General features: G+C 49.8%; 1 protein-coding gene across 1 annotated transcript; it reads right to left on the bottom strand.

The window, feature by feature from the left end:
• LOC132387479 (thioredoxin-related transmembrane protein 2-like) lies at window positions 1-24675 on the bottom strand (the record flags this gene model as incomplete). Its single annotated transcript, XM_059959848.1, has 2 exons — window positions 1-378; window positions 24440-24675. Coding segments are annotated over 2 exons (374 nt in total), but the record flags the coding sequence as incomplete, so codon positions are not given.
• Window positions 24676-24730: the final 55 nt, after the last annotated feature.

Below are 24730 nucleotides of genomic sequence, written 5' to 3'. Positions count from 1 at the left end.
TGACGATGGACTTTGCATTTAATAAATTAACCCTACAACAGCATTGCGAGACGCCCTGGGAATTGGCAGAATCAGGAGAACCCCACCCCTGCGCCCCCGTCCTGGGCAACAGGAGAGGCTGAGCCATGGTCCAGGGCGGGGAAGAACAAGGAGGTCGTGGCAAACCGGGAGACCGCGGAGGCTGGGAGGCAGGGCAGTGAGAAGCAGACGGCCCCAATCTGAGGCGGGTGGGGAGGCCGTTCACTTGTCCTTCTTGGTCTCCACCTCCCCGTTGGGAACAGCCTGCTCCTCGGCTGGTGAATCTCCCTCCTCGTCCTTCATCGTCCGCTTGGCTCGCTGGTACAGCTCGTTCAGGCTGAACTCGCGAATCACGTTTTCCTGGGCAAAAACAGCAGGCAGGCGAAGAGATTATCCAGAGAATAACAGACCCCCGGGAGTGGTTGACAGGCTGGGATCTGATCCAGGGGTTCAGGGGGTTTATATATAGAATAACAGATCCCCGGGAGTGGGTTACAGGCTGGGATCTGATCCGGGGGTTCAGGGGGTTTATATACAGAATAACAGATCGCCAGGAGTGGGTTACAGGCTGGGATCTGATCCAGGGGTTCAGGGGGTTTATATATAGAATAACAGATCCCCGGGAGTGGGTGACAGGCTGGGATCTGATCCAGGGGTTCAGGGGGTTTATATATAGAATAACAGATCCCCGGGAGTGGTTGACAGGCTGGGATCTGATCCAGGGGTTCAGGGGGTTTATATGTAGAATAACAGATCCCCGGGAGTGGGTTACAGGCTGGGATCTGATCCAGGGGTTCAGGGGGTTTATATACAGAATAACAGATCCCCGGGAGTGGGTGACAGGCTGGGATCTGATCCAGGGGTTCAGGGGGTTTATATGTAGAATAACAGATCCCCGGGAGTGGGTTACAGGCTGGGATCTGATCCAGGGGTTCAGGGGGTTTATATACAGAATAACAGATCCCCGGGAGTGGGTGACAGGCTGGGATCTGATCCAGGGGTTCAGGGGGTTTATATGTAGAATAACAGATCCCCGGGAGTGGGTTACAGGCTGGGATCTGATCCAGGGGTTCAGGGGGTTTATATAGAGAATAACATAACCCCGGGAGTCGGTTACAGGCTGGGATCTGATCCAGGGGTTCAGGGGGTTTATATATAGAATAACAGATCCCCGGGAGTGGGTGACAGGCTGGGATCTGATCCAGGGGTTCAGGGGGTTTATATATAGAATAACAGATCCCCGGGAGTGGGTGACAGGCTGGGATCTGATCCAGGGGTTCAGGGGGTTTATATATAGAATAACAGATCCCCGGGAGTGGGTTACAGGCTGGGATCTGATCCAGGGGATCAGGGGGTTTATATATAGAATAACAGATCCCCGGGAGTGGGTTACAGGCTGGGATCTGATCCAGGGGTTCAGGGGGTTTATATATAGAATAACAGATCCCCGGGAGTGGGTAACAGGCTGGGATCTGATCCAGGGGTTCAGGGGGTTTATATACAGAATAACAGATCCCCGGGAGTGGGTGACAGGCTGGGATCTGATCCAGGGTTTCAGGGGGTTTATATATAGAATAACAGATCCCCGGGAGTGGGATACGGGCTGGGAACTGATCCAGGGGTTCAGGGGGTTTATATATAGAATAACAGACCCCGGGAGGGGTGACAGGCTGGGATCTGATCCAGGGGTTCAGGGGTTTATATATAGAATAACAGACCCCCGGGAGTGGGTGAAAGGCTGGGATCTGATCCAGGGGTTCAGGGGGTTTATATATAGAATAACAGATCCCCGGGAGGGGTGACAGGCTGGGATCTGATCCAGGGGTTCAGGGGTTTATATATAGAATAACAGACCCCCGGGAGTGGGTGACAGGTTGGGATATGATCCAGGGGTTCAGGGGGTTTATATACAAAATAACAGATCCCCGGGAGGGGTGACAGGCTGGGATCTGATCCAGGGGTTCAGGGGTTTATATATAGAATAACAGACCCCCGGGAGTGGGTGAAAGGCTGGGATCTGATCCAGGGGTTCAGGGGGTTTATATATAGAATAACAGATCCCCAGGAGTGGGTTACAGGCTGGGATCTGATCCAGGGGTTCAGGGGGTTTATATATAGAATAACAGACCCCCGGGAGTGGGTGAAAGGCTGGGATCTGATCCAGGGGTTCAGGGGGTTTATATACAGAATAACAGATCCCCGGGAGTGGGTGACAGGCTGGGATCTGATCCAGGGGTTTTGGGGGTTTATATATACATTAACAGATCCCCGGGAGTGGGTGACAGGCTGGGATCTGATCCAGGGGTTCAGGGGGTTTATATATACAATAACAGATCCCCGGGAGTGGGTGACAGGCTGGGATCTGATCCAGGGGTTCAGGCGGTTTATATATAGAATAACAGATCCCCGGGAGTGGGTGACAGGCTGGGATCTGATCCAGGGGTTTGGGGGGTTTATATATAGAATAACAGATCCCCGGGAGTGGGTGACAGACTGGGATCTGTTCCAGGGGTTCAGGGGGTTTATATATCGAGTAACTGATCCCCGGGAGTGGGTGACAGGCTGGGATCTGATCATGGGGTTCAGGGGGTTTATATATAGAATAACAGACCCCCGGGAGTGGGTGACAGACTGGGATCTGATCCAGGGGTTCAGGGGGTTTATATATAGAATAACAGATACCCGGGAGTGGGTGACAGGCTGGGATCTGATCCAGGGGTTCAGGAGGTTTATATACAGAATAACAAATCCCCGGGAGTGGGTTACAGGCTGGGATCTGATCCAGGGGTTCAGGGGGTTTATATATAGAATAACAGATCCCCGGGAGTGGGTGACAGGCTGGGATCTGATCCAGGGGTTCAGGGGGTTTATATACAAAATAACAGATCCCCAGGAGGGGTGACAGGCTGGGATCTGATCCAGGGGTTCAGGGGGTTTATATATAGAATAACAGACCCCCGGGAGTGGGTGACAGGCTGGGATCTGATCCAGGCGTTCAGGGGGTTATATATAGAATAACAGATCCCCAGGAGTGGGTGACAGGCTGGGATCTGATCCAGGGGTTCAGGGGGTTTATATACAGAATAACAGATCCCCGGGAGTGGATTACAGGCTGGGATCTGATCCAGGGGTTCAGGGGGTTTATATATAGAATAACAGATCCCCGGGAGTGGGTGACAGGCTGGGATCTGATCCAGGGGTTCGGGAGGTTTATATATAGAATAACAGATCCCCGGGAGTGGCTGACAGGCTGGGAACTGATCCAGGGGTTCAGGCGGTTTATATATAGAATAACAGATCCCCGGGAGTGGGTTACAGGCTGGGATCTGATCCAGGGGTTCAGGGGGTTTATGTATCGAATAACTGATCCCCGGGAGTGGGTGACAGGCTGGGATCTGATCCAGGGGTTCAGGGGGTTTATATATAGAATAACAGATCCCCGGGAGTGGTTGACAGGCTGGGATCTGATCCAGGGGTTCAGGGGGTTTATATATAGAATAACAGATCCCCGGGAGTGGGTTACAGGCTGGGATCTGATCCAGGGGTTCAGGGGGTTTATATATAGAATAACAGACCCCCGGGAGTGGGTGACAGGCTGGGATCTGATCCAGGGGTTCAGGGGGTTTATATATAGAATAACAGATCCCCAGGAGTGGGTTACAGGCTGGGATCTGATCCAGGGGTTCAGGGGGTTTATATATAGAATAACAGACCCCCGGGAGTGGGTGAAAGGCTGGGATCTGATCCAGGGGTTCAGGGGGTTTATATACAGAATAACAGATCCCCGGGAGTGGGTGACAGGCTGGGATCTGATCCAGGGGTTTTGGGGGTTTATATATACATTAACAGATCCCCGGGAGTGGGTGACAGGCTGGGATCTGATCCAGGGGTTCAGGGGGTTTATATATAGAATAACAGATCCCTGGGAGTGGGTGACAGGCTGGGATCTGATCCAGGGGATCAGGGGGTTTATATATAGAATAACAGATCCCCGGGAGTGGGTTACAGGCTGGGATCTGATCCAGGGGTTCAGGGGGTTTATGTATCGAATAACAGATCCCCAAGAGTGGGTGACAGGCTGGGATCTGATCCAGGGGTTCAGGGGGTTTATATATAGAATAACAGATCCCCGGGAGTGTGTGACAGGCTGGGATCTGATCCAGGGGTTCAGGCGGTTTATATATAGAATAACAGATCCCCGGGAGTGGGTGACAGGCTGGGATCTGATCCAGGGGTTCAGGGGGTTTATATATAGAATAACAGATCCCCGGGAGTGGGTGACAGGCTGGGATCTGATCCAGGGGTTCAGGGGGTTTATATACAGAATAACAGATCCCCGGGAGTGGGTGACAGGCTGGGATCTGATCCAGGGGTTCAGGGGGTTTATATATAGAATAACAGATCCCCGGGAGTGGGTGACAGGCTGGGATCTGATCCAGGGGTTCAGGGGGTTTATATATAGAATAACAGATCCCCGGGAGTGGGTTACAGGCTGGGATCTGATCCGGGGGTTCAGGGGGTTTATATACAGAATAACAGATCGCCAGGAGTGGGTGACAGGCTGGGATCTGATCCAGGGGTTCAGGGGGTTTATATATAGAATAACAGATCCCCAGGAGTGGGTTACAGGCTGGGATCTGATCCAGGGGTTCAGGGGGTTTATATACAGAATAACAGATCCCCGGGAGTGGGTGACAGGCTGGGATCTGATCCAGGGTTTCAGGGGGTTTATATATAGAATAACAGATCCCCGGGAGTGGGATACAGGCTGGGAACTGATCCAGGGGTTCAGGGGGTTTATATACAGAATAACAGATCCCCAGGAGTGGGTGACAGGCTGGGATCTGATCAGGGGGTTTATATATAGAATAACAGATCCCCGGGAGTGGGTTACAGGCTGGGATCTGATCCAGGGGTTCAGGGGGTTTATATACAAAATAACAGATCCCCGGGAGGGGTGACAGGCTGGGATCTGATCCAGGGGTTCAGGGGGTTTATATATAGAATAACAGACCCCCGGGAGTGGGTGAAAGGCTGGGATCTGATCCAGGGGTTCAGGGGGTTTATATATAGAATAACAGATCCCCAGGAGTGGGTTACAGGCTGGGATCTGATCCAGGGGTTCAGGGGGTTTATATATAGAATAACAGACCCCCGGGAGTGGGTGAAAGGCTGGGATCTGATCCAGGGGTTCAGGGGGTTTATATACAGAATAACAGATCCCCGGGAGTGGGTGACAGGCTGGGATCTGATCCAGGGGTTTTGGGGGTTTATATATACATTAACAGATCCCCGGGAGTGGGTTACAGGCTGGGATCTGATCCAGGGGTTCAGGGGGTTTATATATAGAATAACAGATCCCCGGGAGTGGGTGACAGGCTGGGATCTGATCCAGGGGTTCAGGGGGTTTATATATAGAATAACAGATCCCCGAGAGTGGGTGACAGGCTGGGATCTGATCCAGGGGTTCAGGGGGTTTATATATAGAATAACAGATCCCCGGGAGTGGGTGACAGGCTGGGATCTGATCCAGGGGTTCAGGGGGTTTATATATCGAATAACAGATCCCCGGGAGTGGGTGACAGGCTGGGATCTGATCCAGGGGTTCAGGGGGTTTATATACAAAATAACAGATCCCCAGGAGGGGTGACAGGCTGGGATCTGATCCAGGGGTTCAGGGGGTTTATATATAGACTAACAGATTCCCAGGAGTGGGTTACAGGCTGGGATCTGATCCAGGGGTTCAGGGGGATTATATATAGAATAACAGATCCCCAGGAGTGGGTGACAGGCTGGGATCTGATCCAAGGGTTCAGGGGGTTTATATACAGAATAACAGATCCCCAGGAGTGGGTTACAGGCTGGGATCTGATCCAGGGGTTCAGGGGGTTTATATATAGAATAACAGATCCCCGGGAGTGGGTTACAGGCTGGGATCTGATCCAAGGGTTCAGGGGGTTTATATACAGAATAACAGATCCCCAGGAGTGGGTTACAGGCTGGGATCTGATCCAGGGGTTCAGGGGGTTTATATATAGAATAACAGATCCCCGGGAGTGGGTGACAGGCTGGGATCTGATCCAGGCGTTCAGGGGGTTATATATAGAATAACAGATCCCCAGGAGTGGGTGACAGGCTGGGATCTGATCCAGGGGTTCAGGGGGTTTATATACAGAATAACAGATCCCCGGGAGTGGGTGACAGGCTGGGATCTGATCCAGGGGTTCAGGGGGTTTATATATAGAATAACAGATCCCCGGGAGTGGGTGACAGGCTGGGATCTCATCCAGGGGTTCAGGGGGTTTATATATAGAATAACAAATCCCCGGGAGTGGGTTACAGGCTGGGATCTGATCCAGGGGTTCAGGCGGTTTATATATAGAATAACAGATCCCCGGGAGTGGGTGACAGGCTGGGATCTGATCCAGGGGTTCAGGGGGTTTATGTATAGAATAACAGATACCCGGGAGAGGGTGACAGGCTGGGAACTGATCCAGGGTTCAGGGGGTTTATATATAGAATAACAGATCCCCGGGAGTGGGTTACAGGCTGGGATCTGATCCAGGGGTTCAGGGGGTTTATATATCGAGTAACTGATCCCCGGGAGTGGGTGACAGGCTGGGATCTGATCCAGGGGTTCAGGGGGTTTATATATAGAATAACAGATCCCCGGGAGTGGTTGACAGGCTGGGATCTGATCCAGGGCTTCAGGGGGTTTATATATAGAATAACAGATCCCCGGGAGTGGGTTACAGGCTGGGATCTGATCCAGGGGTTCAGGGGGTTTATATATAGAATAACAGACCCCCGGGAGTGGGTGACAGGCTGGGATCTGATCCAGGGGTTCAGGGGGTTTATATACAAAATAACAGATCCCCGGGAGTGGGATACAGGCTGGGATCTGACCCAGGGGTTCAGGGGGTTTATATATAGAATAACAGACCCCCGGGAGTGGGTGAAAGTCTGGGATCTGATCCAGGGGTTCAGGGGGTTTATATATAGAATAACTGATCCCCAGGAGTGGGTTACAGGCTGGGATCTGATCCAGGGGTTCAGGGGGTTTATATATAGAATAACAGACCCCCGGGAGTTGGTGAAAGGCTGGGATCTGATCGAGGGGTTCAGGGGGTTTATATATAGAATAACAGATCCCCGGGAGGGGTGACAGGCTGGGATCTGATCCAGGGGTTCAGGGGGTTTATATACAGAATAACAGATCCCCGGGAGTGGGTGACAGGCTGGGATCTGATCCAGGGGTTTTGGGGGTTTATATATAGAATAACAGATCCCCGGGAGTGGGTGACAGGCTGGGATCTGATCCAGGGGTTCAGGGGGTTTATATATACAATAACAGATCCCCGGGAGTGGGTGACAGGCTGGGATCTGATCCAGGGGTTCAGGCGGTTTATATATAGAATAACAGATCCCCGGGAGTGGGTGACAGGCTGGGATCTGATCCAGGGGTTCAGGGGGTTTATATATCGAGTAACTGATCCCCGGGAGTGGGTGACAGGCTGGGATCTGATCCAGGGGTTCAGGGCGTTTATATATCGAATAACAGATCCCCGGGAGTGGGTGACAGGCTGGGATCTGATCCAGGGGTTCAGGGGGTTTATATACAAAATAACAGATCCCCAGGAGGGGTGACAGGCTGGGATCTGATCCAGGGGTTCAGTGGGTTTATATATAGAATAACAGATCCCCAGGAGTGGGTTACAGGCTGGGATCTGATCCAGGGGTTCAGGTGGATTATATATAGAATAACAGATCCCCGGGAGTGGGTGACAGGCTGGGATCTGATCCAGGGGTTCAGGGGGTTTATATACAGAATAACAGATCCCCGGGAGTGGGTGACAGGCTGGGATCTGATCCAGGCGTTCAGGGGGTTATATATAGAATAACAGATCCCCGGGAGTGGGTGACAGGCTGGGATCTGATCCAGGGGTTCAGGGGGTTTATATACAGAATAACAGATCCCCGGGAGTGGGTGACAGGCTGGGATCTGATCCAGGGGTTCAGGGGGTTTATATATAGAATAACAGATCCCCGGGAGTGGGTGACAGGCTGGGATCTGATCCAGGGGTTCAGGCGGTTTATATATAGAATAACAGATCCCAGGGAGTGGGTGACAGGCTGGGATCTGATCCAGGGGTTCAGGGGGTTTATATATAGAATAACAGACCCCCAGGAGTGGGTGAAAGGCTGTGATCTGATCCAGGGGTTCAGGGGGTTTATATACAGAATAACAGATCCCCGGGAGTGGGTGACAGACTGGGATCTGATCCAGGGGTTTTGGGGGTTTATATATACATTAACAGATCCCCGGGAGTGGGTTACAGGCTGGGATCTGATCCAGGGGTTCAGGGGGTTTATATATAGAATAACAGATCCCCGGGAGTGGGTGACAGGCTGGGATCTGATCCAGGGGTTCAGGGGGTTTATATACAGAATAACAGACCCCCGGGAGTGGGTGACAGGCTGGGATCTGATCCAGGGGTTCAGGGGGTTTATATACAGAATAACAGATCCCCGGGAGTGGGTGACAGACTGGGATCTGATCCAGGGGTTTTGGGGGTTTATATATACATTAACAGATCCCCGGGAGTGGGTTACAGGCTGGGATCTGATCCAGGGGTTTAGGGGGTTTATATATAGAATAACAGATCCCCGGGAGTGGGATACAGGCTGGGATCTGATCCAGGGGTTCAGGGGGTTTATATATAGAATAACAGATCCCCGGGAGTGGGATACAGGCTGGGATCTGATCCAGGGGTTCAGGGGGTTTATATACAGAATAGCAGACCCCGGGAGTGGGTGACAGGCTGGGATCTGATCCAGGGGTTCAGGGGGTTATATATAGAATAACAGATCCCCGGGAGTGGGTTACAGGCTGGGGTCTGATCCAGGGGTTCAGGGGGTTTATATATAGAATAACAGATCCCCGGGAGTGGGTGACAGGCTGGGATCTGATCCAGGGGTTCAGGGGGTTTATATACAGAATAACAGACCCCGGGAGTGGGTTACAGGCTGGGATCTGATCCAGGGGTTCAGGGGGTTTATATACAGAATAACAGATCCCCGGGAGTGGGTTACCTGCTGGGATCTGATCCAGGGGTTCAGGGGGTTTATATATAGAATAACAGATCCCCGGGAGTGGGTTACAGGCTGGGTCTGATCCAGGGGGTTTATATACAGAATAACAGATCCCCGGGAGTGGGTTATATTGGGAGTATAAAAGGTGCATTGTTTGCTGTGTGACCAAAACTATGTAGTCAACTTTGAGTTTGTTATTTGCTATGCATGTACCCAATTAAGTAGGAGAACGAAATCTTAAGAATGTAGAAGACAATGGTGTGTTAATGAGAGGTAGCTAAGAGAGGTACATTAGAACATGATTAAGTCAGTGGGTAGAAACAATAGCGGCAGATGTACTTGTGATACCTAACTGTTGACCAAATGGATATGCTAATGCAACTGAACCAGGAGATTGGTGATAAAAAATGCTATGTACAAGGATCGTTGGGAAATCAGCGACTAGCGAAATGACTGTCTCAGCTTTGATTTGCAAATTAAAGTTTAACACTTCTTGAAGAATCTTCTGCATCTCCTGGTCATTTGTGGGGCACGAGAAACCACGTCAGTTACAGGCTGGGATCTGATCTAGGGGTTCAGGGGGTTTATATATACAATAACAGATCACCGGGAGTGAGTGACAGGCTGGGATCTGATCCAGGGGTTCAGGGGGATTACATACAGAATAACAGATCACCGGGAGTGAGTGACAGGCTGGGATCTGATCCAGGGGTTCAGGGGGTTTATATACAGAATAACAGATCCCCGGGAGGGGTGACAGGCTGGGATCTGATCCAGGGGTTCAGGGGGTTTATATATAGAATAACAGATCCCTGGGAGTGGATTACTGGCTGGGATCTGATCCAGGGGTTCAGGGGAGGGTTTATATATAGAATAACGGATCCCTGGGAGTGGGTTACATGCTGGGATCTGATCCAGGGGTTCGGGGGTTTATATACAAAATAACAGATCCCCGGGAGTGGGTGACAGGCTGGGATGTGATCCAGGGGTTCAGGGGGTTTATATATAGAATAACAGATCCCCGGGAGTGGGATACAGGCTGGGATCTGATCCAGGGGTTCAGGGGGTTTATATATAGAATAACAGATCCCCGTGAGTGGGTGACAGGCTGGGATCTGATCCAGGGGTTCAGGGGGTTTATATATAGAATAACAGAACCCCGGGAGTGGGTGACAGGCTGGGATCTGATCCAGGAGTTCGGGGGTATATATATACAATAACAGATCCCCGGGAGTGGGTGACAGGCTGGGATCTGATCCAGGGGTTCAGGGGGTTTATATACAGAATAACAGACCCCTGGAGTGGGTGACAGGCTGGGATCTGATCCAGGGGTTCAGGGGGTTTATATATAGAACAACAGATCCCCGGGAGTGGGTGACAGGCTGGGATCTGATCCAGGGGTTTGGGGGGTTTATATATAGAATAACTGATCCCTGGGAGTGGGTTACCTGCTGGGATCTGATCCAGGGGTTCAGGGGGTTTATATACAGAATAACAGACCCCGGGAGTGGGTGACAGACTGTGATTGGGGAGATTTTTATAATTTATATGACCAGATGGTGTATATCACAGGCTTGTGAAAGAGGTGGCAGAAAAGATCGTGGGGGCATCAGTAATGACGTTTCAAGAATGACGAGATTCTGGAATGGTTGCGGAGGACTGGAAAATTGCAATAGTCTTCTACTCTTTAAGGAGGAAAAGAGGCAGAAGGAAATAAAATTGGGAAGATGTTGGAGTGGATTATTAAGGATGAGGTCTCAGTGTATCTGGAGACTCATGGTAAAATAGGCTCGGTCAGCTCGGTTTCCTCAAGGGAAAATGTTGCCTGATGAGTCTGTTGGAATTCTTTAAAATTACAAGCAGGAGAGACAAAGGAGAGTCGTTGGATGTTGTGCACTTGGATTTTCAGAAGGCCTTCGACAAGCTGCCACACGTGAGGCCGTTTAACAAGCTACGAGCCCGTGGTGTTACAGGGAAGATTCCAGCATGGGTCGAGCAGTGGGCGATTGGCCGGAGGCGAAGAGCAGGAACAAAGGGGACCTCGTCAGACGGGCTGCCGGTGACCAGCGGTGATCCACAGGATGTGCGTTGGGACCGATTCTTTTCATGTTATATATCGATGACTTGGATGAGGTAATTGAAGGCTTTGGTGCAAAGGCTGATGACGTTATGAAGACGGGTGGAGGCGCAGGTAGTTTTGAGGAAGCAGGGAGGCTACAGAAGGACTTGGGACAGATCAGGAGAACGGGCAAAGAAGTGACAGACGGAATACAGCGTCGGGATTGTATGGTCACACACATTGGAAGAAGAAATGAAAGGGCTGAATAATTTCTAAATGGAGAGAAAGATGAAAATACTGAGGCAAAAAGAGACCTGGGAGTCCTCGTGCAGGATTCCCTGAGGGTTAATTTGCAAGTCGGGTCAGTGGTGAGGAAGGCAAATGAGATGTCAGCATTCATTTCAAGAAGACTAGAATACAAGAGCATGGATGTAGTGTGGAGATTTCATAGAGCCCTGGCAACGCCTCACTCGGAGTATTGTGAGCAGTTCTGGGTCCTTTATCTCAAAAAGGCAGTGCTGAAACTGGAGAGGGTTCAAAGGAGGTTCAGGAAAATGATTTCAGGATTAAAAAGCTTGTCATATGAGGAGCGTTTGATGGCTCTGGGCCTGTGCTCACTGGAGTTCAGAGGGATGAGGGGTGACCTCACTGAAACCAATCGAATGGAGAAAGGCCGAGATAGAGTGGATGTGCAGAAGATGTTTAGAACTGTGGGGGAGTCTAGGACCAGAGGACACAGCCTCAGAATAGAGGGGAATCTTTTTAGAACAGAGATGAGGAGGAACTTCTTCAGCCAGAGAATGGTGAAATTCTTCGCCACAGGCGGCTGTGGGGGCCAAGTCTTTACGTATATTTAAGGCAAAGATCGATAGATTCTGGATTAGCCAACGGAGAAGATCGGGAGGAAAATTGGATCAGTCGTGACGAAAGGGCCAAATAGCCTAATTCTGCTCCATTATCTTATACTGTCAAATCTGGGGAGTGATTTACATACAGGGAGCTAATCCAGGGTTCGGACAGGGTGGTGGGGGAGCGGGGTCTGATATAGAATAATAGATCCCTGAGATGGGAGATGCAGACCAGGGTTTGGGGTTTTATATACAGATTATATACTTTTTATCGAGTAACAGATCCCGGGAGTGGGTTACAGGCTGGGATCTGATCCAGGGGTTCAGGGGGTTTATATATAGAATAACAGATCCCCGGGAGTGGGTGACAGACTGGGATCTGATGCAGGGGTTCAGGGGGTTTATATACAGAATAACAGATCCCTGGGAGTGGGTGACAGGCTGGGATCTGATCCAGGGGTTCAGCGGGTTTATATATAGAATAACAGATCCCCGGGAGTGGGTGACAGGCTGGGATCTGATCCAGGGGTTCAGGGGGTTTATATAGAATAACAGATCCCCGGGAGTGGGTTACAGGCTGGGATCTGATCCAGGGGTTCAGGGGGTTTATATATAGAATAACAGATCCCCGGGAGTGGGTGATATTGGGAGTATAAAAGGTGCATTGTTTGCTGTGTGACCAAAACTATGTAGTCAACTTTGAGTTTGTTATTTGCTATGCATGTACCCAATTAAGTAGGAGAACGAAATCTTAAGAATGTAGAAGACAATGGTGTGTTAATGAGAGGTAGCTAAGAGAGGTACATTAGAACATGATTAAGTCAGTGGGTAGAAACAATAGCGGCAGATGTACTTGTGATAGCTAACTGTTGACCAAATGGATATGCTAATGCAACTGAACCAGGAGATTGGTGATAAAAAATGCTATGTACAAGGATCGTTGGGAAATCAGCGACTAGCGAAATGACTGTCTCAGCTTTGATTTGCAAATTAAAGTTTAACACTTCTTGAAGAATCTTCTGCATCTCCTGGTCATTTGTGGGGCACGAGAAACCACGTCAGTTACAGGCTGGGATCTGATCTAGGGGTTCAGGGGGTTTATATATACAATAACAGATCACCGGGAGTGAGTGACAGGCTGGGATCTGATCCAGGGGTTCAGGGGGTTTATATACAGAATAACAGATCCCTGGGAGTGGGTGACAGGCTGGGATCTGATCCAGGGGTTTAGGGGGTTTATATATAGAATAACAGATCCCCAGGAGTGGGTGACAGGCTGGGATCCGATCCAGGGGTTCAGGGGGTTTATATATAGAATAACAGATCCCCGAGAGTGGGTGACAGGCTGGGATCTGATCCAGGGGTTCAGGGGTTTATATATAGAATAACAGATCCCCGGGAGAGGGTGACAGGCTGGGATCTGATCCAGGGGATCAGGGGGTTTATATATAGAATAACAGATCCCCGGGAGTGGGATACAGGCTGGGATCTGATCCAGGGGTTCAGGGGCTTTATATATAGAATAACAGATCCCCGGGAGTGGGTGACAGACTGGGATCTGATCCAGGGGTTCAGGGGGTTTATATAAAGAATAACAGGTCCCTGGGAGTGGGTGACAGGCTGGGATCTGATCCAGGGGTTCAGAGGGTTTATATTCAGAATAACAGACCCCGGGAGTGGGTTACAGGCTGGGATCTGATCCAGGGGTTCAGGGGGTTTATATACAGAATAACCCATCCCCGGGAGTGGGTGACAGGCTGGGATCTGATCCAGGGGTTCAGGGGGTTTATATATAGAATAACAGATCCCCGGGAGTGGGTGACAGGCTGGGATCTGATCCAGGGGTTCAGGGGGTTTATATATAGAATAACAGATCCCCAGGAGTGGGTGACAGGCTGGGATCTGATCCAGGGGTTCAGGGGGTTTATATATAGAATAACAGATCCCCGAGAGTGGGTGACAGGCTGGGATCTGATCCAGGGGTTCAGGGGTTTATATATAGAATAACAGATCCCCGGGAGAGGGTGACAGGCTGGGATCTGATCCAGGGGATCAGGGGGTTTATATATAGAATAACAGATCCCCGGGAGTGGGTTATATTGGAGTATAAAAGGTGCATTGTTTGCTGTGTGACCAAAACTATGTAGTCAACTTTGAGTTTGTTATTTGCTATGCATGTACCCAATTAAGTAGGAGAACGAAATCTTAAGAATGTAGAAGACAATGGTGTGTTAATGAGAGGTAGCTAAGAGAGGTACATTAGAACATGATTAAGTCAGTGGGTAGAAACAATAGCGGCAGATGTACTTGTGATACCTAACTGTTGACCAAATGGATATGCTAATGCAACTGAACCAGGAGATTGGTGATAAAAAATGCTATGTACAAGGATCGTTGGGAAATCAGCGACTAGCGAAATGACTGTCTCAGCTTTGATTTGCAAATTAAAGTTTAACACTTCTTGAAGAATCTTCTGCATCTCCTGGTCATTTGTGGGGCACGAGAAACCACGTCAGTTACAGGCTGGGATCTGATCTAGGGGTTCAGGGGGTTTATATATACAATAACAGATCACCGGGAGTGAGTGACAGGCTGGGATCTGATCCAGGGGTTCAGGGGGATTACATACAGAATAACAGATCACCGGGAGTGAGTGACAGGCTGGGATCTGATCCAGGGGTTCAGGGGGTTTATATACAGAATAACAGATCCCCGGGAGGGGTGACAGGCTGGGATCTGATCCAGGGGTTCAGGGGGTTTATATATAGAATAACAGATCCCTGGGAGTGGATTACTGGCTGGGATCTGATCCAGGGGTTCAGGGGAGGGTTTATATATAGAATAACGGATCCCTGGGAGTGGGTTACATGCTGGGATCTGATCCAGGGGTTCGGGGGTTTATATACAAAATAACAGATCCCCGGGAGTGGGTGACAGGCTGGGATGTGATCCAGGGGTTCAGGGGGTTTATATATAGAATAACAGATCCCCGGGAGTGGGATACAGGCTGGGATCTGATCCAGGGGTTCAGGGGGTTTATATATAGAATAACAGATCCCCGTGAGTGGGTGACAGGCTGGGATCTGATCCAGGGGTTCAGGGGGTTTATATATAGAATAACAGAACCCCGGGAGTGGGTGACAGGCTGGGATCTGATCCAGGAGTTCGGGGGTATATATATACAATAACAGATCCCCGGGAGTGGGTGACAGGCTGGGATCTGATCCAGGGGTTCAGGGGGTTTATATACAGAATAACAGACCCCTGGAGTGGGTGACAGGCTGGGATCTGATCCAGGGGTTCAGGGGGTTTATATATAGAACAACAGATCCCCGGGAGTGGGTGACAGGCTGGGATCTGATCCAGGGGTTTGGGGGGTTTATATATAGAATAACTGATCCCTGGGAGTGGGTTACCTGCTGGGATCTGATCCAGGGGTTCAGGGGGTTTATATACAGAATAACAGACCCCGGGAGTGGGTGACAGACTGTGATTGGGGAGATTTTTATAATTTATATGACCAGATGGTGTATATCACAGGCTTGTGAAAGAGGTGGCAGAAAAGATCGTGGGGGCATCAGTAATGACGTTTCAAGAATGACGAGATTCTGGAATGGTTGCGGAGGACTGGAAAATTGCAATAGTCTTCTACTCTTTAAGGAGGAAAAGAGGCAGAAGGAAATAAAATTGGGAAGATGTTGGAGTGGATTATTAAGGATGAGGTCTCAGTGTATCTGGAGACTCATGGTAAAATAGGCTCGGTCAGCTCGGTTTCCTCAAGGGAAAATGTTGCCTGATGAGTCTGTTGGAATTCTTTAAAATTACAAGCAGGAGAGACAAAGGAGAGTCGTTGGATGTTGTGCACTTGGATTTTCAGAAGGCCTTCGACAAGCTGCCACACGTGAGGCCGTTTAACAAGCTACGAGCCCGTGGTGTTACAGGGAAGATTCCAGCATGGGTCGAGCAGTGGGCGATTGGCCGGAGGCGAAGAGCAGGAACAAAGGGGACCTCGTCAGACGGGCTGCCGGTGACCAGCGGTGATCCACAGGATGTGCGTTGGGACCGATTCTTTTCATGTTATATATCGATGACTTGGATGAGGTAATTGAAGGCTTTGGTGCAAAGGCTGATGACGTTATGAAGACGGGTGGAGGCGCAGGTAGTTTTGAGGAAGCAGGGAGGCTACAGAAGGACTTGGGACAGATCAGGAGAACGGGCAAAGAAGTGACAGACGGAATACAGCGTCGGGATTGTATGGTCACACACATTGGAAGAAGAAATGAAAGGGCTGAATAATTTCTAAATGGAGAGAAAGATGAAAATACTGAGGCAAAAAGAGACCTGGGAGTCCTCGTGCAGGATTCCCTGAGGGTTAATTTGCAAGTCGGGTCAGTGGTGAGGAAGGCAAATGAGATGTCAGCATTCATTTCAAGAAGACTAGAATACAAGAGCATGGATGTAGTGTGGAGATTTCATAGAGCCCTGGCAACGCCTCACTCGGAGTATTGTGAGCAGTTCTGGGTCCTTTATCTCAAAAAGGCAGTGCTGAAACTGGAGAGGGTTCAAAGGAGGTTCAGGAAAATGATTTCAGGATTAAAAAGCTTGTCATATGAGGAGCGTTTGATGGCTCTGGGCCTGTGCTCACTGGAGTTCAGAGGGATGAGGGGTGACCTCACTGAAACCAATCGAATGGAGAAAGGCCGAGATAGAGTGGATGTGCAGAAGATGTTTAGAACTGTGGGGGAGTCTAGGACCAGAGGACACAGCCTCAGAATAGAGGGGAATCTTTTTAGAACAGAGATGAGGAGGAACTTCTTCAGCCAGAGAATGGTGAAATTCTTCGCCACAGGCGGCTGTGGGGGCCAAGTCTTTACGTATATTTAAGGCAAAGATCGATAGATTCTGGATTAGCCAACGGAGAAGATCGGGAGGAAAATTGGATCAGTCGTGACGAAAGGGCCAAATAGCCTAATTCTGCTCCATTATCTTATACTGTCAAATCTGGGGAGTGATTTACATACAGGGAGCTAATCCAGGGTTCGGACAGGGTGGTGGGGGAGCGGGGTCTGATATAGAATAATAGATCCCTGAGATGGGAGATGCAGACCAGGGTTTGGGGTTTTATATACAGATTATATACTTTTTATCGAGTAACAGATCCCGGGAGTGGGTTACAGGCTGGGATCTGATCCAGGGGTTCAGGGGGTTTATATATAGAATAACAGATCCCCGGGAGTGGGTGACAGACTGGGATCTGATGCAGGGGTTCAGGGGGTTTATATACAGAATAACAGATCCCTGGGAGTGGGTGACAGGCTGGGATCTGATCCAGGGGTTCAGCGGGTTTATATATAGAATAACAGATCCCCGGGAGTGGGTGACAGGCTGGGATCTGATCCAGGGGTTCAGGGGGTTTATATAGAATAACAGATCCCCGGGAGTGGGTTACAGGCTGGGATCTGATCCAGGGGTTCAGGGGGTTTATATATAGAATAACAGATCCCCGGGAGTGGGTGATATTGGGAGTATAAAAGGTGCATTGTTTGCTGTGTGACCAAAACTATGTAGTCAACTTTGAGTTTGTTATTTGCTATGCATGTACCCAATTAAGTAGGAGAACGAAATCTTAAGAATGTAGAAGACAATGGTGTGTTAATGAGAGGTAGCTAAGAGAGGTACATTAGAACATGATTAAGTCAGTGGGTAGAAACAATAGCGGCAGATGTACTTGTGATACCTAACTGTTGACCAAATGGATATGCTAATGCAACTGAACCAGGAGATTGGTGATAAAAAATGCTATGTACAAGGATCGTTGGGAAATCAGCGACTAGCGAAATGACTGTCTCAGCTTTGATTTGCAAATTAAAGTTTAACACTTCTTGAAGAATCTTCTGCATCTCCTGGTCATTTGTGGGGCACGAGAAACCACGTCAGTTACAGGCTGGGATCTGATCTAGGGGTTCAGGGGGTTTATATATACAATAACAGATCACCGGGAGTGAGTGACAGGCTGGGATCTGATCCAGGGGTTCAGGGGGTTTATATACAGAATAACAGATCCCTGGGAGTGGGTGACAGGCTGGGATCTGATCCAGGGGTTCAGGAGGTTTATATATAGAATAACAGATCCCCGGGAGTGGGTGACAGGCTGGGATCTGATCCAGGGGTTTAGGGGGTTTATATATAGAATAACAGATCCCCAGGAGTGGGTGACAGGCTGGGATCCGATCCAGGGGTTCAGGGGGTTTATATATAGAATAACAGATCCCCGAGAGTGGGTGACAGGCTGGGATCTGATCCAGGGGTTCAGGGGTTTATATATAGAATAACAGATCCCCGGGAGAGGGTGACAGGCTGGGATCTGATCCAGGGGATCAGGGGGTTTATATATAGAATAACAGATCCCCGGGAGTGGGATACAGGCTGGGATCTGATCCAGGGGTTCAGGGGCTTTATATATAGAATAACAGATCCCCGGGAGTGGGTGACAGACTGGGATCTGATCCAGGGGTTCAGGGGGTTTATATAAAGAATAACAGGTCCCTGGGAGTGGGTGACAGGCTGGGATCTGATCCAGGGGTTCAGAGGGTTTATATTCAGAATAACAGACCCCGGGAGTGGGTTACAGGCTGGGATCTGATCCAGGGGTTCAGGGGGTTTATATACAGAATAACCCATCCCCGGGAGTGGGTGACAGGCTGGGATCTGATCCAGGGGTTCAGGGGGTTTATATATAGAATAACAGATCCCCGGGAGTGGGTGACAGGCTGGGATCTGATCCAGGGGTTCAGGGGGTTTATATATAGAATAACAGATCCCCAGGAGTGGGTGACAGGCTGGGATCTGATCCAGGGGTTCAGGGGGTTTATATATAGAATAACAGATCCCCGAGAGTGGGTGACAGGCTGGGATCTGATCCAGGGGTTCAGGGGTTTATATATAGAATAACAGATCCCCGGGAGAGGGTGACAGGCTGGGATCTGATCCAGGGGATCAGGGGGTTTATATATAGAATAACAGATCCCCGGGAGTGGGTTATATTGGAGTATAAAAGATGCATTGTTTGCTGTGTAACCAAAACTATGTAGTCAACTTTGAGTTTTCTATTTGCTATGCATGTACCCAATTAAGTAGGAGAATGAAATCTTAAGAATGTAGAAGACAATGGTGTGTTAATGAGAGGTAGCTAAGAGAGGTAGATTAGAACATGATTAAGTCAGTGGGTAGAAACAATAGCGGCTGATGTACTTGTGATACCTAACTGTAGACCAAATGGATATGCTAATGCAACTGAACCAGGAGATTGACGATAAAAAATGCTATGTACAAGGATCATTGGGAAATCAGCGACTAGCGAAATGACTGTCTCAGCTTTGATTTGCAAATTAAAGTTGAACACTTCTTGAAGAATCTTCTGCATCTCCTGGTCATTTGTGGGGCACGAGAAACCACGTCAGTTACAGGCTGGGATCTGATCCAGGGGTTCAGGGGGTTTATATATAGAATAACAGATCCCCGGGAGTGGGTGACAGGCTGGGATCTGATCCAGGGGTTCAGGGGGTTTATATATAGAATAACAGATCCCCGGGAGTGGGTGACAGGCTGGGATCTGATCCAGGGGTTCAGGGGGTTTATATATAGAATAACAGATCCCCGGGAGTGGGTGACAGGCTGGGATCTGATCCAGGGGTTCAGGGGGTTTATATATAGAATAACAGATCCCCGGGAGTGGGTGACAGGCTGGGATCTGATCCAGGGGTTCAGGGGGTTTATATATAGAATAACAGATCCCCGGGAGAGGGTGACAGGCTGGGATCTGATCCAGGGGTTCAGGGGGTTTATATATAGAATAACAGATCCCCGGGAGTGGGTGACAGGCTGGGATCTGATCCAGGGGTTCAGGGGTTTATATATAGAATAACAGATCCCCGGGAGAGGGTGACAGGCTGGGATCTGATCCAGGAGTTCGGGGGTTTATATATAAAATAACAGATCCCCGGGAGTGGGTGACAGGCTGGGATCTGATCCAGGGGTTCAGGGGGTTTATATACAGAATAACAGACCCCGGGAGTGGGTGACAGGCTGGGATCTGATCCAGGGGTTCAGGGGGTTTAAAAATAGAATAACAGATCCCCGGGAGTGGGTGACCGGCTGGGATCTGATCCAGGGGTTCAGGGGGTTTATATTCAGAATAACAGATCCCTGGGAGTGGGTGACAGGCTGGGATCTGATCCAGGGGTTCAGGGGGTTTATATTCAGAATAACAGACCCTGGGAGTGGGTGACAGGCTGGGATCTGATCCAGGGGTTCAGGGGGTTTATATATAGAATAACAGATCCCCGGGAGTGGGTGACAGGCTGGGATCTGATCCAGGGGTTCAGGGGGTTTATATACAGAATAACAGATCCCTGGGAGTGGGTGACAGGCTGGGATCTGATCCAGGGGTTCAGGGGGTTTATATATAGAATAACAGATCCCCGGGAGTGGGTGACAGGCTGGGATCTGATCCAGGGGTTCAGGGGGTTTATATACAGAATAACAGATCCCTGGGAGTGGGTGACAGGCTGGGATCTGATCCAGGGGTTCAGGGGGTTTATATATAGAATAACAGATCCCCGGGAGTGGGTGACAGGCTGGGATCTGATCCAGGGGTTCAGGGGGTTTATATATAGAATAACAGATCCCCGGGAGTGTGTGACAGGCTGGGATCTGATCCAGGGGTTCAGGGGGTTTATATAAAGAATAACAGATCCCTGGGAGTGGGTGACAGGCTGGGATCTGATCCAGGGGTTCAGGGGGTTTATATATAGAATAACAGATCCCCGAGAGTGGGTGACAGGCTGGGATCTGATCCAGGGGTTCAGGGGGTTTATATACAGAATAACAGACCCCAGGAGTGGGTGACAGGCTGGGATCTGATCCAGGGGTTCAGGGGGTTTATATACAGAATAACAGATCCCTGGGAGTGGGTGACAGGCTGGGATCTGATCCAGGGGATCAGGGGGTTTATATATAGAATAACAGATCCCCGGGAGTGGGTTATATTGGAGTATAAAAGATGCATTGTTTGCTGTGTAACCAAAACTATGTAGTCAACTTTGAGTTTTCTATTTGCTATGCATGTACCCAATTAAGTAGGAGAATGAAATCTTAAGAATGTAGAAGACAATGTTGTGTTAATGAGAGGTAGCTAAGAGAGGTAGATCAGAACATGATTAAGTCAGTGGGTAGAAACAATAGCGGCTGATGTACTTGTGATACCTAACTGTAGACCAAATGGATATGCTAATGCAACTGAACCAGGAGATTGGCTATAAAAAATGCTATGTACAAGGATCATTGGGAAATCAGCGACTAGCGAAATGACTGTCTCAGCTTTGATTTGCAAATTAAAGTTTAACACTTCTTGAAGAATCTTCTGCATCTCCTGGTCATTTGTGGGGCACGAGAAACCACGTCAGTTACAGGCTGGGATCTGATCTAGGGGTTCAGGGGGTTTATATATAGAATAACAGATCCCCGGGAGTGGGTGACAGGCTGGGATCTCATCCAGGGGTTCAGGGGGTTTATTTATAGAATAACAGATCCCCGGGAGTGGGTGACAGTCTGGCATCTCATCCAGGGGTTCAGGGGGTTTATTTATAGAATAACAGACCCTGGGAGTGGGTTACAGGCTGGGATCTGATCCAGGGGTTCAGGGGGTTTATATATAGAATAACAGATCCCCGGGAGTGGGTGACAAGCTGGGATCTGATCCAGGGGTTCAGGGGGTTTATATATAGAATAACAGATCCCCGGGAGTGGGTGACAGGCTGGGATCTGATCCAGGGGTTCAGGGGGTATATTTATAGAGTAACAGATCCCCGGGAGTGGGTTACAGGCTGGGATCTGATCCAGGGGTTCAGGGGGTTTATATATAGAATAACAGATCCCCGGGAGTGGGTGACAAGCTGGGATCTGATCCAGGGGTTCAGGGGGTTTATATATAGAATAACAGATCCCCGGAAGTGGGTGACAGGCTGGGATCTCATCCAGGGGTTCAGGGGGTTTATTTATAGAATAACAGACCCTGGGAGTGGGTTACAGGCTGGGATCTGATCCAGGGGTTCAGGGGGTTTATATATAGAATAACAGATTCCTAGGAGTGGGTGACAGGTTGGGATCTGATCCAGGGTTCAGGGGGTTTATATATAGAATAACAGATCCCTGGGAGTGGGTGACAGGCTGGGATCTGATCCAGGGGTTCAGGGGGTTTATATATAGAATAACAGATCCCCGGGAGTGGGTGACAGGCTGGGATCTGATCCAGGGGTTCAGGGGGTTTATTTATAGAGTAACAGATCCCCGGGAGTGGGTTACAGGCTGGGATCTGATCCAGGGGTTCAGGGGGATTATATATACAATAACAAATCCCCGGGAGTGGGTTACATGCTGGGATCTGATCCAGGGGTTCGGGGGTTTATATACAAAATAACAGATCCCCGGGAGTGGGTGACAGGCAGGGATGTGATCCAGTGGTTCAGGGGGTTTATATATAGAATAACAGATCCCCGGGAGTGGGATACAGGCTGGGATCTGATCCAGGGGTTCAAGGGGTTTATATATAGAATAACAGATCCCCGGGAGTGGGTTACAGGCTGGGATCTGATCCAGGAGTTCGGGGGTTTATATATAAAATAACAGATCCCCGGAGTGGGTGACAGGCTGGGATCTGATCCAGGCGTTCAGGGGGTTTATATACAGAATAACAGACCCCGGGTGTGGGTGACAGGCTGGGATCTGATCCAGGGGTTCAGGGGGTTTATATATAGAATAACAGATCCCCGGGTGTGGGTTACAGGCTGGGATCTGATCCAGGGGTTCGGGGGTTTATATATAGAATAACAGATCCCCGGGAGTGGCTGACAGGCTGGGATCTGATCCAGGGGTTCAGGGGGTTTATATATAGAATAACAGATCCCTGGGAGTGGGTGACAGGCTGGGATCTGATCCAGGGGTTCAGGGGGTTTATATATACAATAACAGATCCCCGGGAGAGGGTGACATGCTGGGATCTGATCCAGGGGTTCAGGGGGTTTATATATAGAATAACAGATCCCCGGGAGAGGGTGACAGGCTGGGATCTGATCCAGGAGTTTAGGGGGTTTATATATAGAATAACAGACCCCCGGGAGTGGGTGACAGGCTGGGATCTGATCCAGGGGTTCAGGGGGTTTATATATAGAATAACAGAACCCCGGGAGTGGGTGACAGGCTGGGATCTGATCCAGGGGTTCAGGGGGTTTATATAGAGAATAACAGATCCCTGGGAGTGGGTGACAGGCTGGGATCTGATCCAGGGGTTTGGGGGGTTTATATATAGAATAACAGATCCCCGGGAGTGGGTGACAGACTGGGATCTGTTCCAGGGGTTCAGGGGGTTTATATATCGAGTAACTGATCCCCGGGAGTGGGTTACAGGCTGGGATCTGATCCAGGGGTTCAGGGGGTTTATATACAGAATAACAGATCCCCGGGAGTGGGTGACAGGCTGGGATCTGATCCAGGGGTTCAGGGGGTTTATATATAGGATAACAGATCCCCGGGAGTGGGTTACAGGCTGGGATCTGATCCAGGGGTTCAGGGTGTTTATATATAGAATAACAGATCCCCGGGAGTGGGTGACAGGCTGGGATGTGATCCTGGGGCTCACGGGGTTTATATACAGAGTAACAGATCCCCGGGAGGGGTGACAGACTGGGATCTGATCCAGGGGTTCAGGGGGTTTATATATAGAATAACAGATCCCCGGGAGTGGGTGACAGGCTGGGATCTGATCCAGGGGTTCAGGGGGTTTATATATAGAATAACAGATCCCCAGGAGTGGGTAACAGGCTGGGATCTGATCCAGGGGTTCAGGGGGTTTATATTTAGAATAACAGATCCCCGGGAGAGGGTGACAGGCTGGGATCTGATCCAGGGGTTCAGGGGGTTTTTATATAGAATAACAGATCCCCGGGAGTGGGTTACAGGCTGGGATCTGATCCAGGGGTTCAGGAGGTTTATATATAGAATAACAGATCCCCGGGAGTGGGTGACAGGCTGGGATCTGATCCAGGGGTTCAGGGGGTTTATATATAGAATAACAGATCCCCGGGAGTGGTTGACAGGCTGGGATCTGATCCAGGGGTTCAGGGGGTTTATATATATAATAACAGACTCCCGGGAGTGGGTGACAGGCTGGGATCTGATCCAGGGGTTCAGGGGGTTTATATACAGAACAACAGATCCCCGGGAGTGGGTGACGGGCTAGGATCTGATCCAGGGGTTCAGGGTGTTTATATATAATTTATATTTGGGACTGGATTACTGTCTGGGCTCGGCAGTACAGCAGGACCCCGGTAGCCGGTTCGAAGAGGGGGAACAAGGGGTCACTCACCTCGGAGAAAGTCCAAGCCACAGCCCGGCCCTTCTTGTCGATCTGCGGCCTTCTCACCATCTCCTTTCCGCCCTGGAAGAGGATGAGGGTCGGGAGCTGCTTGCTGAGTGGCGAGGTGTTCACCTTGTACCTGCCGGGAGAGAGTGCCAGCACACGGACCGTCGTTAGAACATCTGGCCTCCCTCCCCGGCTCCCCTCAGCCCCCTTCGCCCCAATAACCGAACACTCACCCACCCCTCACTGTGGTTCATCCCGCTCACTGTATCGCCTACATCTCCAAACTTTTCCCCC

This window comes from Hypanus sabinus, unplaced genomic scaffold (genome assembly GCF_030144855.1).
Source record: "Hypanus sabinus isolate sHypSab1 unplaced genomic scaffold, sHypSab1.hap1 scaffold_1904, whole genome shotgun sequence".
NCBI classification, from domain to species: Eukaryota; Metazoa; Chordata; class Chondrichthyes; order Myliobatiformes; family Dasyatidae; genus Hypanus; species Hypanus sabinus.
Note: the sequence above shows the minus strand (reverse complement) of the source record. Positions and strands in the feature narration are given on the sequence as shown.